At 42.5% G+C, this 18,613-nt stretch overlaps 1 protein-coding gene across 1 annotated transcript; it reads left to right on the top strand.

The window, feature by feature from the left end:
* Positions 1–4,123: 4,123 nt before the first annotated feature.
* PRPF38B (pre-mRNA processing factor 38B) lies at positions 4,124–14,169 on the top strand. Its single transcript, XM_090048772.1, has 6 exons — positions 4,124–4,496; positions 8,645–8,713; positions 9,091–9,242; positions 9,327–9,387; positions 12,436–12,659; positions 12,949–14,169. Exons 1-6 carry the CDS (start codon positions 4,212–4,214, stop codon positions 13,805–13,807), a joined length of 1,650 nt encoding a protein of 549 aa, XP_089904898.1. The 5' UTR covers positions 4,124–4,211; the 3' UTR covers positions 13,808–14,169.
* The last annotated feature ends 4,444 nt before the right edge of the window (positions 14,170–18,613 follow it).

Genomic DNA, 18,613 nt, shown 5'->3' with positions numbered 1-18,613 from the left:
TAGCCTGTTATCTGAAGTTTATATTTTACTTCTATTGTGTTGAAATTGAGGATGCTATACAGCAAGGAAATTATGGTTGTAATTTCATGAAGCAGTGGATTTAGTGCTTAGTAGGTATAGCATAGCAGAAAAATATTTTTTTTCTGGAAGTCACTTGTATACATTTCTTTCCTAATGTTGATTAATAAACATAAGGAAAATAATGAACTCTACTTTCAAAAGTGAAAAATTAGAGACTGTTGTAGTTACAGCATGAGTTCATCATGGGTTATACTCAGCCTGGCGAGATGTGAGCAGTGGGGTACCTCAGGGCTCAGTCCTCAGGCCCGCACTGTTTAACATCTTCATCAGCGACTTGGATGAGGGGGTGGTAAGCACGCTGTCCAAGTTTGCTGATGACACTAACATGTGGGGCAAGGTGGACACACTTGAAGGGAGAGAGAGGCTGCAAATAGATTCAGACAGACTACAAAAGTGGGCAGATGAGAATAGGATGGGCTTCAACGTAGATTAAGTGCAGGGTGCTGCACCTTGGGAGAAGGAATCCACAGCATACATACAGGCTGGGGAGTTCCCCTCTTGAAAGCACAGAGGCGGAAAGGGATCTTGGAGTCATTATTGACTCCAAGATGAACATAAGCCACCAATGCCAGACTGCAGTCAGCAAGGGCAGCCATACCTTGTCATGCATCCAAAGGTGCATCTCAAGCCGGTCCAGAGAGGTGATCCTCCCCCTCTATGTGACTTTGGTTCAGGCTGCAGTTGGAGTACTGCATCCAATACCGGGTGCTGCACTTCAAAAGGGATGTGGCCAGCCTGGAGAGGGTTCAGAGGAGGGCCACCCGCTTGGTGAGAGGGCAGCAGGACAGGTCCTACGAGGAGAGACTGAGGGACCTGATCCTGTTCAGCCTCAGCAACAGGAGGCTGTGGGGGGACCTGGTGGCTGCCTACAGACTCATTGGGGAGATCAACAGCAAATAGGTAGAGCCCTTTTCTCCCCAGCACCACCTGGGGTGCCAAGGAATAATGGTAATAAGCTGATGGAGAATATGTTCAGGTTAGAGATCAGAAGGCAATTTTTTACAGTTAGGGTGGCCAAAATCTGGAACCAACTTCCCAGGGAAGTGGTCCTCGCCCCTACCTTGGGCAAATTCAAGAGGAGGTTGGATGATCACCTGTCTGAGGTTTTGTGAACCCAGCATTCATTCCTGCCTGTGGCAGGGGGTCAGGCTAGATGATCTGTTCAGGTCCCTCCTGCCCCTAGCTATTATGAAACTATGAAACATACTCCAAGCTGTGGATACTTTTCCGAAGTCAATCCTTTATTTGAAGATATAGCAGAATAAATTTCTACACAGAAAGTATAGCAGGCCATTTCCAGCCATAAGGAAACAGAAATAGGTGTCTGGTCTGAGACTCTGGCATTATGACTTAAACCAGACATACAACAATCCTTGTCATACACTCAGTTCTGTAATCTAGAGTTTCTTCTATATTGTTTATTAGCTTGCTATTCACTTTCTTCTATAGGCAGAATGGTATGCAGATATTTACAGCAGATTGTAGTGATCATCAAGATGGCTTGATCTATGAAGTAAATAATAAACCTAAATGTTATCTAGAAACCTGGAGCTGCAGATTTTGGTGGAAAGTTGGTGGAATGAAGAAAATCAGGTGGGAGCAGTTGGGTATAGAAAGCTTGAAAGCCTGCTTTTGGAGCTCAGCAAAAGTGTTGTACATTCAGCTCATGGCTTGGTTACACATCATCAAAGTAAATCATCTGACCTGCTGTCTTTTTCTAAGGCTTCTCATCACAGCCAAAGCCCTGGTGACACAATGGGGGTCACTGGAATGGAGGAGCAGTGCAGGAATTGCCTGCTTGTAGGGTTGCATCTGAGTAGCTTTGGTCCCCTCATCAGCCTCATGCTGTTGCTGGGGAAGGTGTCTTTGCAGCCCCTACTGTAACTGCTGCTGAATTTACTGTTCCCCACTGGTTAAAGGAACTGATGACACTAGGTAATCGGGCTGACAGGTGGCAGAAACAGCTACAGTATGAGGATGACAGAGGGTCTATAATATACCCAACAGATGCTGCATTAACCTCCTGGCTGCTGGCCATGCTGACACCTCCATTCCCCTACCCCAAACCCCTCCTCCCCCACAGCAGTGGTATTCCCAGTAGCAGGATACTGACCCAGAATGCAAACCCTGCCAGTTAGGCCTCTAGTCCCTAGCAGTAGCCAGAGCCCTGACTCCTCCCTCTGCTCTAGCTGTAGTGACAGGACTTCTAGTGGCATCATGGACAGGGTCCACTGCAGCTAGACTGTAATGCAGAACTCCTTTGATGTCAGGGCAGTCTCAGTGTAACTCTAAAATGTCAGAATCAAGGAGTTAAAACTGTTATATTTTCTCTGAAGTGACCAAAACTTAATGTGCCATTAACAGTAAGGAAAATTCCTTACAATACTTTTGGTATCTTATTCATAGGTGACTGGTAGGGGGTGCATGTGCCCCCAACAGCTGACACCAAAGCTGTCAGCAGGGCTGGTGCCTCCTCTGACAGGGCTTCTGCGGGTGCCCCCCTGGATTCAGGAGGCACCAGTCACTCATGCCCTTATTAATAGCTTGACGTATCCTAATCATCATTTAAATCACCACTGGTGCTGAGAAGGTATCTTAACAATAATATTTTGACCTAAGTTGATTAAAGCAGATCTCATCTCTCAGCACACAACTTATAAATTATATTGTTCCACTTTGCACAGCTCCGTATTAAAGCAAAATTCCATGCATTACCCTGTTCATTAGACCCTTTTAGTCCTCAGCTTTCCCTTTTTACATCTCGCTTTAAAATTTTATTTTGCACTTCAATTTACAAGCAACCATGTAACAAGTTTGGTCTTCAGGGTCAGATTTGGACCACAGGGCTACTCAGGCTGGATCTCTATCAGCCTCCAGCAGTAGGGGGAGCCATACCAGGAAGCCACAGAGGTTAAAGCAGCTGTTGCTCAGCCTTCCCTTGCATGCATCCACTATGGGGCTTCAGCCCCGCAGTTTCAGCAGTGGGCCCCAGCAGTTTAATACCTACACAGTAGCTGGCGAGGGTAGTACTGAACTGTACAGAAATACAAACACAAGTACAAAACAAAGTTTTAAAGCAAGATGTAAGATGGGAAAGCTGAAGAGACTAAAGGGTCTGCTAAAGCAAAAAGCCAGGGTAACACATGGAATTTTGCTTTAATAACTGTGAAGTGGCGCCAGGTGGACAACACAATCCCTGAGCCCTCTAGGACAGTGGTTCTCAACCTTTCTTGTACCAGGACCCATCTGTAAACATCAATGGCCAATCCAACCCAGTGCCCTTCACTCATGAGCCAATGCCCCCTGCTCCTCAGTGTGTTTGAAAGTGGGGCATGTGTAGGCACAGCAGGGCCCCAAGCAGGCTGGAACTCTGCCAGCCTGCAAGGGAAAGACCATACTTTCGTTTTTTTCCATTAAAGGAAAATCCATTTTTAAAGTTCATTTGCAGTCCTTTCGTGTGTTCTCACGACCCACTTTTGAGTCCCGACCCACAAGCTGAGAAATGCTGCTCTAGGAGCCCCACATACCAGATGCCACTACTGGATGTTAGTATGATGCTACTTTATTCGTGTAAAATACCACTGCTGGGGAACCTGTCAGCCAACAGACGCTTGCATTTTACCAGGCTTCACACTGAGGTCCCAGCCAATTTTTGTGACGCTCCGATTAAACTGGGGCGAATGTTTTCCCCTGCACCGGCCCAGGCCAAGGAAGTAGAGCCGCAGCCACGCATCAGGCCTGGGCTGGCTTTCGCTCTGCCCTCCTCGCGGGCCCCTCTGGCGCCACAGAGCAAGCCCGAGGCTCAGGCTGACCCGGCCGCGGCGCCAAGCTTGAGACGCTAGCCCAGGCAGGCTGCGGGTCCGCCATGTTGGCTCGCCCCACCGGTGAGGTGCGAGCTGCGGGCACCGCGCACCCCTCAAGCAGGCAGCGGGCTCGGGCCGCCCCCCGCCGCGATTGGCCGGCTCGGTGCAGGAAGCCGAAAACGTCACTTCCGCAGGCCCGCCATCTTGTGGGCAGTTGGCGGAGGCAGCGCCCAGCTCGGCTGCTCGCCTGCGTCTCGAGCGCCATCCGCCCCGCAGGCCGCGCGCCACCCCAGCCCCCTCCCCCCTTCCCCCCCCCAGCTCGTCGCTATGGCTAACAACAGCCCCGCCGTGGGTGCCGGCAACTGCCAGCAGCAGCAGGCGGCCCAGTACCAGGCGGGCTCCGCCCCACCAGGGCAGCAGCCGCTACAGAGCGGGGGCCCCAAGCCGGCGGCCTCGGGCAAGCAGGGCAATGTGCTGCCGCTGTGGGGCAACGAGAAGACCATGAACCTGAACCCCATGATCCTCACCAACATCCTCTCCTCGCCCTACTTCAAGGTGCAGCTCTACGAGCTCAAGACCTACCACGAGGTGGTCGACGAGATCTACTTCAAGGTGAGGCCCGCGAGCTGCGGCCTGGGCCCTGCCGCGCGCCTTACCTCGGAGCGGTGGGGTGGGAGCCGCTCCCCGCTTCCTCGCCTGATCCCCGACGGGTAGGGAGCAGCCGGCTCGCTGTGGCCGGGAGCAGGCCTGGGAGGCGGCGGGAGCAGGAAATGGCCGCTCAAGGTCCCTTGCACGAGGCTGCGGCGTGAGAGGTCGGCATGCGGTGGGGAGCGGAGATGGTCAAGCGCATCCGCGGAAGCGGCGCCAAAGGTCCGGGCCCGGAGCCCCCTCCCTCCGGGCCCGAACAGCCCCCACCTGGAAGTGGGGGAGGGGGCAGGAGGTGCCGGGGGTGACCATCTCCCAGAGAGGGTTTGTGCATGAGCTCGTTCTGGGTCAGACCGGAGATCAGGTTTATTATTGGTAGGGATCTGGGTGTGCTGGGTGGGGCAGAGCTGAGTTCCTTAGGGTCACTGGTTGTGGTTCCTGCTTTCTTAGCAAAACCCAGTCAGTTTTGCAACCAGGTTTCCATCAAGGCAAGCTCAGGGACAGGGCTGCGCACCCTGAGTTGTCATCACACTTTGTTGCGCTGCCCTGAAAAAATGGAAACTAAATGCGGATGGTTGCGGCTACTGTTTTCCATCAGTTATGTGCAGGGAGGTATGGAGGCACTGATCTCAGTGTGTCCATTATACTTAACTGTATTATGTCACCAAGTCAGTCCTGTTGCCCTCTTGTATTGTTTAAATGTTCTTTAGGGGTAAGACTTGCTTACAGTGAATTACCAAAGAGCCTAGTACTTCCGTAATAATGGCTTTGGTTTTCCACATCTGTGCCCTGATGGCTTTGGTATCAGGGGCATTTTAGATTGCTGATAAAAAGAAGGCATCATTTTCCTCCTCTGTTAATTCAGCCTGGCTTCAGAGAGTCCAGACAACTTGCTTCATTCTCATACATGGTCTTCAGTAACAGACTCTGGAGGCCAAATTGTGACCTCAGTTGTGCGTGTCACTCATTACATTCTATGAAATATTAAAGGAATTGTTGGTTGGAGTTCCATAAACAATCCTGCTGATGTTTAAACAAGAAATAGTGGCTTTCCACCTCGCTTGGAGCTGTGTTGAAACTGTGAGAATGAAAAGCAGCAAACTTTTTTTTTGCCTTTTTTATTTTTGTCCTCACTAAGGTTGAGAAGTATATGTCTGAATAGATATAGGCAGTATACTTGTCCAGGGAGGTGTTTCATTATGCTTATTTTTCAGATGCATTCTGAAACATTTTGCTATTTGTGCCCAGCTGTTCAGGTAACAAATATGATAAACGTGTTCTTAATCAAATTTTATTTTGACTGTTCTTGTGGAAAAAGTATTTGTTTATATCTTTAATTCTCATACACTTAATTTAAATGAAAATGTCTAGTAGATTAAGTTGACAAATAGAAATACAGCACTTTATTCTTAAAAAATATTTGTTCATGTGGTCTTTTAATAGACTGGTCCTAATTGAGTGACACTGGAAAGTAGGCAAATTCTTACTCTACCAAGTGCATGTGGAATGGGTGTGAGAGAGGGTGGTTTTATATTGAAGGCATTAGATTGGGGTTTAGAAGGTTTCCTGTTCTAATGCTAGTTTCCTGTATAAAGTTTGGACAAGTGAACTTACAGGTATAATTTTCATAAGAGTAATAGCTTACCATCGAGGGCTGTCCTTCTCCCATTTAAGCACTGAAATATATGAGCAGATCTTTTAAAAGCCGTGTTCTTGGAAACTGAACTTGTGTGCTGGGTGTGATCACTACTGAAAATATGGTCTTGATTCAGATGCCTAAACAATTTTTTTTGAAAATCCATCATCTAATCTCTATGCTTCAGTCCTCAGTCTGTAAAATGGGGCTGCTACTTCCCTTACCCTTGTCTTTTTAGCTGCTTATGCTTCAGTGATGTGTGTTGTGTTTTTTGTTTGTTTGTTTTGTTTTGTTTTTTTTTTAAAGGTACGTATACACTTTGAGAAATGGCATCAAATTGAATTTACACACAAATCTTCCATAGGATTGGGGTCTTAAATTATAGGTGTTTCATGCCAGGGTTTCTTTCACGCATCTATTTGCAGTATTTACTGTATTGGGCCACTGTCTATTTTTGGGATGGAGACTATTATATTATCAAGATTGAGCATTGCCATTGTTAGTCAAAGAACTAAATTACGGGTATACAGTTATTTGGACTGGAGAGCCACTTAACCAGTGGTAGGTGACAGAAGCAATCATCGTGGCACTCTGTGACCAGTGGTGTCCCCCAAGGTGCCATCCTTGGACCTGTTTTCTTTAATGTCTTTTATCAACAGTGTGGGTACTGGTGTCAGAGGTGGACTGGCCACATTTTCCAATAACACCTATACTTTGGGGTAGAGGGTCCACACCTGAGGATAGGCTGGTGATCCAGGCTGACTTGGATAGGCTGAAAAAGTGAGCAGATACAAACCTGATGACATTCAATACCAACAGATGCAAGGTACTCCACCTGGGGTGGGGAGGGGACCCACAGCATGCTTATAGGCTCGGCAGTGCTATGTTTGCTAGCGCTATGGCCAGAAGAGACTTGGGGGTCATGACTGACCACAAGGTGAACGTGAGCCATCAATGCGATGTCGCAGCTGGTAAAGTAAACCAAACTCTGGCTTGCATCCATAGACGCTTCTCAAGTAAATCTCAGGATGTCATCCTCCTGCTGTACTTGGCCTTGGTGATGCCGCACCTGCAGTACTGCATCCAATTCTGGGCTCCACAATTCAAGAAGGATGTGGAGAAGCTTGAGGAAGTTCAGAGGAGAGCCACATGCATGATCAGAGGGCAAGAGAAATAGGTCTTATGAAGATAGGCTGACAGCCATGGGACTCTTCAGCCTGGAAAAGGGCACGCTCAGGGTTTGACCTGGTGGCAGCCTATAAGTACATCAGGATCTGGGGGAACAACTGTTCACCGGAACACCCCAAGGGATGACAAGGTCCAATTATCACAAATTCCTCCAAGACTGTTTTAGGCTGGACATAAGGAAAAACTTCTTTACTGCCTGAGGCTCCAAGGCCTGGAATAGACTCCCTCCAGAGGTAGTGCAAGCACCTGCTCTTGACTTTCTTAAGAAACGTTTAGCTGCTTATCTTTCTGGGATCCTTTGACCCTAGCTGACTTTCTGGCCTTGGGGCAGGGGGCTTGACTTGATGATCTTCTGAGGTCCCTTGCAGCCCTAATGTCTATGAAATCTGTGAACCAATTTTGGTGAATTGTTGAGGGCCACACATGTGCACATGTTCCCTACAGCTGAGCAGAGGCTGAACGAGCCATGCTTGGGCTCAAGCTCTAGCTTCTGCTGGCACCTTGGGGTATGCTGTGCAGAAGCAGCCCTGTTGCCTGGTGCTCCATGGCTTACCCTGGGCAAGCTGTGCTCAGGCCCTGGCTGGTGCTGCACAGGGTCAGGCAGGTGGGTGGGGCTGTTTCTGCTCAGTGTTCCCTGAGGTGCCAGCAGAGGCTGGGGCCCAAGCACAATTTGTCCAGGGCCTGCCACAGTGCTGCCATGCACCTGCAGGCTGGATAGAATCTGTTGGCAGGCCAGATACATCCCACGGGCTGTTCTTTGCCCACCCCTGAACTAAATGAATAACCATTTTCCTCTGCCTACATGTTTAAGGGAGAAGGCATGCCAGTAGGAATAATCTGGTATGTTTTCAATGCAGTTAATTCTGTATGGTATACATGCTATTTCTGAACTCCTTTATATGATGTAATATGGTAGATGTATCTGATAAAGCAGGTTAGACATTTGTTTCCATATTATTGATATTGAAGACAAGTTTGCATTTTAGAAATGAGTTTAATGAAAAAATGAACATAACCATTTGTGATGTTGGATAAAATGGTTGACTTCATTTAATTTTGGCATGTTTTATGTATGTATTTTCAATCAAGAATTTAATTTTGACTATAAACTTTTGCTCAAGCATTAGATAAAAGTAAGACCAGTGGGGAATTTGTCTTCCATTTTCTGATCCCTACAGTAAATCTATCCCCTCTGGGAAATGGTATTTGCAGACTTGATTGCTTCAAGTAACTTTGACATATTTTAAAAGCTATGCATTATATTGATTATATATATTTTTTTCACTCTTAGGTTACTCATGTTGAACCATGGGAGAAAGGGAGCAGAAAAACAGCAGGCCAGACAGGGATGTGCGGAGGGGTAAGTAGAAGTACGTGCCTTCTTAAATTTTTCTGTCTTATAACTATTCACCTGTAGAGTTGCACAGTGTAAATGCAGGTAAAAATTTCAATTTTAGCTATAGTGAAAACTTAATTTTGGCTCAGACTCTAGACGTTTTAAATTTTACAAAGGATTGAGAAACACCTCCCTCGCTTCTAATGATGTGGAGTTGTGGAGGCAAGAAGTACTCCTCTGGATGGTGGTTGTTCTGAAGGGGTTGGGAGGGTTTTTCTATTTCAGTTCATAGAATGAGACTTGTCATTTTTATGTTTGTTAGCTTTTCCTGTTGCCAGCTGAAGTAATATCTTGGTAACGTCCCATGCCAAACATCTGATATTTTCTTTCTTTTGCTAAAGGTACGAGGTGTTGGAACTGGAGGAATAGTGTCTACAGCCTTTTGCCTGCTCTACAAATTATTTACTCTGAAACTTACCCGTAAGCAAGTGATGGGCCTTATAACTCACACAGACTCTCCGTACATTAGGGCTCTTGGATTTATGTATATCAGGTGGGTAAAAATGTAGTTAACTTTTAACTAACTAAGTGCAAAAAAAAATTATATAAAATTTATATGGTTTGTTTTTACTTCAAGGTACACACAGCCACCTACAGATTTATGGGACTGGTTTGAATCCTTTCTTGATGATGAAGAGGTATGTCAGCGAGGGTAATAAAGTGTTTTCTTTTGTTTCTTTTCATGTTACTTCTTTAGATTAAAAGTTTAGCCTTTCCTATGGTTTGAACATTGTAGCATTGTGATTTTTTTTTTTCTTCTGTTTTTTCCCCCTTCAGTTTTAATTGCTTTCATATCTGTGAGTGAGGAGTGAATGGATCTGATGTAAGAATTGAATCTGTTCTTTGTCTCAAACTGGCAGAATTCTCCAGTGGCTAGGAGTAAGAATAGTATAAAACGTGATAGCTGTTTATAAAAATTATTTAAATAAAACAAACCCAAAACACAATAAAACTACATGCACATTTTATCAAAAGAAGCAGTGCATTACTTCAGCCTGGCTTTGTATAGATCAGATGCTTCAGCAGGGTTTTTTGGCACTTTTCAAAGCTGAGTCAATTGGCTATTACATAAAAGCACAAAAAAAGTTGCACTAAAACACCTGATCTGTACAGCTGTTGGATGAGCTGGATCCACCTAACACGATGCCTCTTCTGGGCATGTGCTGGACTCGGTGTGGGAGCATGCTAAGTTTAAAGCCCTGGGTTTTTGGGTGTTTTAACGTCTGCAAGCATCCAATACATGTTAGAAAGTGGTGTGGGTTTTAACGAACACTTGTTGGGGTAGGAGAGGATGGAACATGAGCTTTTAATAAGAAGATTTTAATTTGTTTTCAAACAGACTCATTTCTCTGATTTACTAACCTCCAAGTTTCCAAGTCATTGGAGGCTAGACTTACCAGATGAGAAGGAAGCATCTTAGTTACTTAGTAGATGGTACCTCCCACCCAGATGTTCTTTTGGTTTTTTATCATCATTGGAGTAATAAAAAGAAAAGGTTCAGTGTTTATTTCTGAACACCTTCAACAAGACTCTGTTGTATGTTAGGATAGGAGCTTTAAAAAGCATTATGGGATTTACAAGCTGGAGAAGTTAAGTAGGAGTATATGCAGCATGTTTGTAGGGTTGAGATAATTTGTGAAATTATGTAAGACTTGGTCAGGGTGTGTCTTAAACTGTTAGTAAGCTTTAAGAATAGGCCAGGAAAGAGACTCTCTCTTGCTGTCTGACATCAAGATCTTTTTTTTAAATGAGAAATGTTAAGTTTTATATTTAGAAGTAAGGCCCAGATAGTCTTAACAATAATGCAGTGCTAATGATGCATATATATGACTACAACACAGTATATTTATTTTACTGCAGCTACTTTCATTCTAAGCAGCAAAAACACTGTACAAGGGAGACATGTATTAATCCAGGTAAACATGTATTAATTGTACATTTGTAATAGAATCAAAATATTCCTTAATTAAGAATCCAGATGAGGTGTAATTTAAATGAGACGGATCTATCCACGTGCTATTTTACCTCTGGGTTATAAGCACTAACAATTGGGTGCATCTACACAAGACGCTATGTCACCGTAGCAATGCACTATGACGATATAGTGTCAGACACAAACTGATGCTGCAGCTATGTCGCCATAGTGATGCACTCCCTTGCTGTAGCACATCACTATGGCGACGTAGCAGCTAAAAATAACCGTGCACCACCGGCATGACGCAGTAACGATACTGTAGAGGCACGTATAGACATCACCCTCTATAACGTGTTGTTTTATCTTTTGATGGGGATGGTGGTGGGCCTTTAAGGTGCCTTACAAGCTTTTTCCTTCATAAGGACAAGTTGAATCAGAACATGACTTGACTTGCGCATCTTAATTGGTAGCTGCACTTTTCAAGGCTCTGGTTTAGTTTATACATACTACACATTGCACAATTCTTGACCTAATACATTATTTATTATATATTCATGTTTCCTGTTTCTCCAAAAAAAAAAAATTAGGGGAAGTTTGAGTCAGTAATAAACTCACCTGCCTCCCCTGGGCTCCTTTATGTTGGAGAACGTGGTTACTGCTTATTCAGATGGAATTTCTGGCCGCTCTTGGTCAAACTTATTTAAAAATTAAGTAAACACAGGATAAAAATAATTTTGTTCTATTCGGTTTTTTCTCCAGTCCATAAATCTAGTATGTTGAAACAATTCAGCATTGTCATTCTCTCCTGTGAAAGAGAACTTCTTTCCATTTACAGTTATTCTTTTTCTGAATGTTTCTATTGTCTGTTCTGTTTAATTGTACATACTCACCAAGTATTACATTAAAGTTAATTTATTTTTTCTTCTTTAGATCTCTGTTCAGCGATTATATTTGGAAATACTGTATATCTGAACACTTAAATGTGTGTGAGTGCAAGCAGTTTTACATTTAGATTTTCTCTTCCTTTGTAGATAACAAATCTCACTTTCCTTGTGTGCTTGCACTGTAGGTTTGGGACTGACAATAGCTGACTAACATGTCCTGAGCTGTGAGAGGGCATAGCAAGAAGGCCTTCATGCGGTAATGACCCTTTTCAGAGACAATGGTCATCATGGATTATGCGTTTCCAATTATTTGTTCATTTATTTATTTTTTTACATGTTTCTAAATTAGAAACCTCACTGCTTCATGGCAGTTGGTTTGCTATTGCTTCCAATTTTGTTAGGATGCCATTTCGTACTAGAACTTTTTCTATGATCATTTTTAGATAGGCGATGATGTTCTTATATGAAAAGGCCACAGGGTTGGGTATGATTATATAAGGTCACGCATCCACAAAATGAGGTAGTTAATGTAGTTTTAGGAAAAATAAATTTTTAATGTTGTGGCAATTTACAGTACGATCTTGTTTCTTACTTGTAAGGGGATTCCATATTAATCTGTTCATTGACAATCGTTTAAATACAGATGGCTGCAGGATTAGTATGCTCCTGCATGCATATGTATTAAGACCTATTCCCTGTTTGTAACACCTACGCCAAATCCAAAGCCATATAGAGGTTGAAATTTTTCTCAGAAAAATATTAAACCAGAAAGCAAGTAAACTTTCATAATTGAGACTTCAAGATGGCAGTAAATATAACAGCATTTGTTTTTAAATGAGTAAAGAACTCTTTTTGACAGTCAGGATTTTTTTTTGTGTGTTTTGTAGGACCTGGATGTGAAGGCAGGTGGGGGTTGCGTTATGACCATTGGGGAGATGCTACGTTCCTTTCTTACTAAGCTTGAATGGTTTTCCACGTTGTTTCCAAGAATTCCTGTGCCAGTCCAGAAAGCCATTGATCAACAGATTAAAAGCAGACCTAGAAAAATCAAGAAGGATGGCAAAGAAGGAATGGAAGAAATAGATCGACACACAGAACGTAGACGTTCAAGGTTATACACATACTGTTTTTAAATTTTAAAAGTCCAATATTTAATGCTTTACAACTTATGGTACCAGGAATAAAGTTCCTTGCATTTTGCTGGGATAGGAAATGGTCCTATGCATCAAATCAAAACAGTTGTTTGTACTAATGGCTAAAATAATTAAATTATATTGAAATAAATACATGGCTAGCAATTGAGGCCAGGATGTGGAATGTGAAGTATTATAAAACATGATAAAAATCACAACGATTCATTGTAAAATTTTTTCAACTTTGTAAATCCTTTATTTTTGAAGGTCTCCGAGAAGGTCTCTGAGCCCCAGAAGGTCCCCCAGAAGATCCAGAAGCAGAAGTCGTCATCGTGAAAGCCACGGATCATCTAGTTTTGATAGAGAGTTAGAAAGAGAGAGAGAACGGCAGAGACTAGAACGGGAAGCCAAAGAGAGGGAGAAAGAAAGACGCAGATCTCGAAGTGCTGATCGTCCAATAGAAAGGAGGCGAAGCAGAAGCAGGGAGAGGCACAGAAGCCGTAGTCGAAGCCGTGATAGAAAGGGAGATAGAAGAGACAGGGACAGAGAGCGGGAGAAAGAGAATGAACGAAGCAGGAAGAAAGATCGAGACTATGATAAGGAAAAGGGTACCGAGAGGGACAAGGAGAGAGATCGATCTCGAGAACGGTCAAAAGAAAGGAGGAGTAAGGGTGAAGTAGAAGAGAAAAGGCACAAGGATGACAAAGATGAAAAAAAGCACAGGGAAGACAAGAGAGATTCCAAAAAAGAGAGAAAGCATAGTAGAAGTCGAAGCAGGGAGAGAAAGCATAGAAGTAGGAGTAGAAGTAAGAATACAGGTAAGCACAGTAGAAGCAGGAGCAAAGAGAAATCAAGCAAACATAAAAATGAAAGTAAAGAGAAATCAAATAAACGAAGTAGAAGTGGAAGCAGAGGAAGAACAGATAGTGTTGAAAAATCCAGAAAACGAGACCACAGTCCCAGCAAAGAGAGATCCCGAAAGCGTAGTAGGAGCAAAGAACGATCCCATAAACACGACCACAGTGATAGCAAGGACCATTCAGATAAACATGATCGTCGAAGGAGCCAAAGTACAGAACGAGAGAGCCAAGAAAAGCAACCTAAAAACAAAGATGAGACTGTGTGAACTCTTTCATAAGTGGATCACATTGAATCCTATAAATGTTTGAATAAATCCTGCTTATTTTTTTTCTTAAAGTTGAGATTGTGCAGTAGTTGAGCACTCTTCTTCAACCTCCCTCTAGGCTGCAGATTGTCATTTCCTATTTTGGGTAGGGAAGTGCCTTTGTAAACCCATTTAATGCATTGACGGTTTCAAACCATTTGTTTAGTTTAATTCATAATGCAAAGATTGTTCTTGCATTTTTATTGTTCAAATGTTTCTGAAATGTACAGTCTGTACATATGTCCTGAAAATGTTTTAATTCCTTTGGCATGGTTGCCATGCTAGTAAAATTTGTATAAGGCAATAAACTGCCACTCATTCTACTTTGTTTTGTAGGTGTGGAATTATGGTTTATATCCTGAAGCTAGCATGGCAGTGCTTTGCAAAATAGTATGGCAGAAGCTTCTTAGGGATGGGTCTTGAATGTGTATTATAGCTGAGATATTTATGTGCATACAGTGTACGTGAGGGCTGCAGATCTAGAACTAACTTGTGTGTCCATTGTACCTACTGTCTTGGAAAGCTTTTTAAGCTGTATTATGTTTTAATCCCCAACAGTGTCCCATTGAGAATCGGTTTTCAAAGGAGTACCAGTTCTTGATGTGGGGATTTCGATTGCGTTTAGAGGTGTTTTAGTAATAGAAATGCTACCTCAAGGGGACACTGTTTAGTGTTGGTAGGTCTGTACCATATACACCTATGCATATTTTATTTGTTCGAAAAGTTGTGAAAAGAGAATGCAAGTTTACAACACCATTTCTCCACTTAAATTTAAAGAAGTGTCCAGTAATCTCACACTTGTCATAACCCTAAACTGAAAGTGGTTAAGATTTTGGGTGGGAGTTGGGGAAAGAGGAAATTTAGTTGAGAGGGGTTTCAGGTTCAAGCTTCCAAAGCATTTTTTATAAATGGAATACATTTAAGAAATGACTTGATGGTGTACTCTTTTTAATTTAATGATATTTTCTACATAAGATTGCAATTGGAGCTGAAAATTTCATCTCCTGCAGAGGGGGAAACATGATTTTTTGGGGTTGTTTTTTTTGTGGGGGGGGTTTTTGGGTGGTTGTTTTTTGGGGTTTTTTTGGTTTTTGTTTTCTTAACAGAGTAGAAGTAGTAATGCCAGAATGCATTATTGAGAAATAAAGTCCAGTTCTGTTTAGTAGTTTGTTCTGATGACTTGTATACTGAGTAAGGAGAACCATCAGTCTGGAATAAACACTGGATTAACTTCTTTGTGCTGGGTGTCAGCTTTTCCCCTCCTGTCTATTGCTGGTGAAAAAAAAATGTGTGGACTCTTAGACCTCATTCTTAAGTGAACTGAAATTTTGTACTGATTGACGTTTAGAAGCAACAGCAGCATACAGAGAACTGGAATTTTGAGGAAAATTTATGGAGAGTGCAAACTTGTTTAAATGTGGCTCAATTGTAAGTGTTAGTGACATGTATGTGGAAGAAATTGAAGGTCGTGCGCTTTTTTGCTTCTGTAAAATGTAAGTCTTAAGATATTGTTTAGGAACTTCCTTGTCCTCTCCATAGGAAGTCGTACATCTACCTGTTAATACTTTCTAATTAGCAATATATACTTTAGGTTACGCCCCTCCCCCCCAAGCTCTAGTTGTCCCTGATCTTGAAGAAATTTGGGCATTATTTATCATTCTATTCTAATGTAAAAGAAAATCATTTGGAGAAATATACTTCTAGTTCATTTCTGTGTTTCTTAAAATAAGCAAAAAAAAATGTGGGGGGACACCCCACAAACTTTACTTAATTTTAGCAAACTTATTTGATCCCTCTTTATGAATCTCTTTGAGGTTCTGCTTTGGTTTTTTTTTAATGGTGGGCTATTGAGTTTCAGATGAGAGCCAGAAGGGACATTTGTATGCATGAGGGAGAGCTATCTGTTGAGGTACAAAAATTCTTTCTGCTTTCTATTTCCCTTTAAAAATCAACAAATTAACAAAAAGGAAATGTCTTGTACCAGAAAATTAATCTTGTGAAGTCAGTTTTGTGTAATAGTTTCCTTAGACTTTGCTTAATTTTGGCTCTTAGCTAACTTTTTTGACTGTTTAACTGTTTTCATTTATATTAATCTTTTAACTTTTGCTTAGTTCTTTTGCAGTCTTGCTTCTATTGATTACTTGGATCATGTACTTAATAGATATAGGTCAGTCTGTCCACACCTCCTAGAATTATTTTCCTCTTTGGTTTTACTTAGGGAGGGAAGAAATCTGTTTTTGTTGCCTATGTTTGATAAAACCGTGTAAATCTCTGTGTCTTGTTATACAGAAAACATCCTACACTTTTGTAAATGAATATACTCCTTCCCTGTGGTGCTCATAGTCTTATCTCTAGTTAAGACGCAAACAGTGAATGTTAAAAGTAGAAGGGTTAGAAAATAAGGAGAAGGAAGATTGCAGTGTTGTGTGGTCACATGTATAAAAAAAAAAAAAAAAAAGACTGCAGAAAATAGTGATGTTGCTGGTCAAATAACATGTGGAAGTATTGCCACTTACACAGTTCAGCCATGGCTATTTAGCTCCTAATAAGTGCATAACCCCTGCTAAAATTCTGTTGTACTGTCTGACATGTAGCCACTAAACTTGATGGTTGACATCTCTGAAGGTGAAAAGCAAATTTGTAACAGAAAACACCATGCTTATTGTCAGAGGATAACTACATCTCTTGCAACCACTGCCAGCTATGAAACACCAGTTATAAGGCACCTGCCCCTGCTTTCAGAGAGAAACAACAATGAATACAAGCCATTCCCTCTGCTGCTCAGGCTGCAAACTAAAAAATTTTCATTCTTTTGTAGTTTTCTGGTAATTATTAATAGAAATTTTGAGCCCAGGTTTCCCTTGCTTTATGTGGGTTCTGTATGTGCTGATTTTCTCTTATACCCTTTTTGTACCGAAAATTCATTATATGCAAGGTAAATTCACTCTTACCTGATCAGTGTGGTAGAAGCCTGCAGTCAGCTGCTTTCTGTGATGCATTGTGCAAGTGATGTGCACCAAAATATAGTCTTCTGGGTGGATCTGTGCTCTTTGCTCATTGTCTGTGACGCGTGTTTCTGTAGCTGCCATCCCCATTATGGCTTCTAAGTGCCCTGACAGCCTAACATTCACCACCACTCGTCTGCTGTTGGGGAGCACTAAAATTGTCTCGTAAAAGTTGTAGAAATGGGTCTGGGGGACAGTACAGTCGAGGTCTTGGAATGTATCTCTGTTTGTTACATTGTAAAGTGTGAATGTGAATTCAAGTTATGCACTGTTTTCCAGGAATGCATGTACAGCATAAAGTGAGGGAAACCTGTAATTTCCATTCCCATAACTTTATACTTGCTTTGTGCTACGTGAAGATTATTTTTTCATGTAAGTAGTGTTGGGAAAAGGTATAATTTGGTAGCCTGCAAATGTGACAGGCATGTTATAGAGCTGCTGTTGTTCCAGTAGTATGAGTTCTGACATCTGCATGTGTGGATAAAGGCAAACTTGCAGCTTTCTTTTTGCATTGTGAAACCCAACAGGATAATGGATATGCTTACACAGCACTACAGTGATGCACTAGTTTGGGAACTGGAAGCAGCCTAGCTGCTCTAGTGTGGTGTGTGCTAATGAGCTACTGTGGCTAGACTGCCACTGGTACCCAAATCACCTTATTTAAATAGAGAACCCAGAATATCACAAACTTGGACCTTTAATGGCATGAACCAAACTTCAACATTGTTATTCTTCACTCTGCATCCATGGAATTCAAACATGTTCTTAGATGCTGAAGCAGCTCGTACCTTTTAGTTTAGAATATGATTAATAATTTGTTACTGGCTCCGTATCCTTTATCTTCTTTCTCTTCTCTTAATTATAAAGAGCTATTATGGAAAAAAAGACTCCTAAAATAGAATTTTGCATCTTAAGAACAAGATCTTGGATCTCAAAGTAAAGAGGAGCTCTTCATTAGGATGAGGATGTGGAACACTTCTAAAATGCTTAACTAAAAGCTAAAAGGACAGTTAGCCTAAGCCAGTGTGGCACAGCAGCCTCTGTGGCAGGCAGCATAACGGAGAAGACGGAGCAGCAGATCAGGCAGGAGAAGGGGATCCAAGTAGTACTCCAGGAGGGCATGGGCTTAATCTGTAGCACACCTGCCAAGAAGGCTGGTCCCCACTGATCTTGCCCATGGTGATGCCTATCTCAGATGCGGTTTCTAGAGAACAGAACAACATTTAAAAAGTGGGGTATCTCTTCCTCTTCCTCTGTGAGTGGAACTGGGAGATTGTATGTTCAGATTCTTCCTCTTGTCTTAGATCTGACTGGTGAAATCAAAGCCCTTGGCACTTAAAATCAAGAATGGCAAACAATTTTGAGAGGCATGGGGTGTTCTACAGGGCAGAAGCAAAATGTTCACTGGTGTCATGATTCATTCAAACTTACTTTTTTGGGGTGCTTACATACAAGGATTAGCATGTGCTTTCCTTTGTTCTTCCCCACACCCCACTGTATTCATATATGGTAATTACAGCTACTATTGTAATAGATGGTGGTGCATCATTTATGGATTTTGGATCCAGTATCTTCCCTTGGAACTAGTATATGGCCATTACATCTGGATTTATGAAAAATATCACTTTTGATTTAGGATCTTAGGTTCATGGATCTGGATAGGACACTTCCAAGTGCAGTTTGGCCTTGTTAATGAAGCTCTGCCCTTTTTTGTGTAGCTTTTCTCTAAACCAAAGCCACCAATGAGGACTGCTTTTGCTGC

This window comes from Crocodylus siamensis, chromosome 5, assembly GCF_052110815.1.
Source record: "Crocodylus siamensis isolate JL-2025a chromosome 5, ASM5211081v1, whole genome shotgun sequence".
NCBI lineage: Eukaryota > Metazoa > Chordata > Crocodylia > Crocodylidae > Crocodylus > Crocodylus siamensis.
Note: the sequence above shows the minus strand (reverse complement) of the source record. Positions and strands in the feature narration are given on the sequence as shown.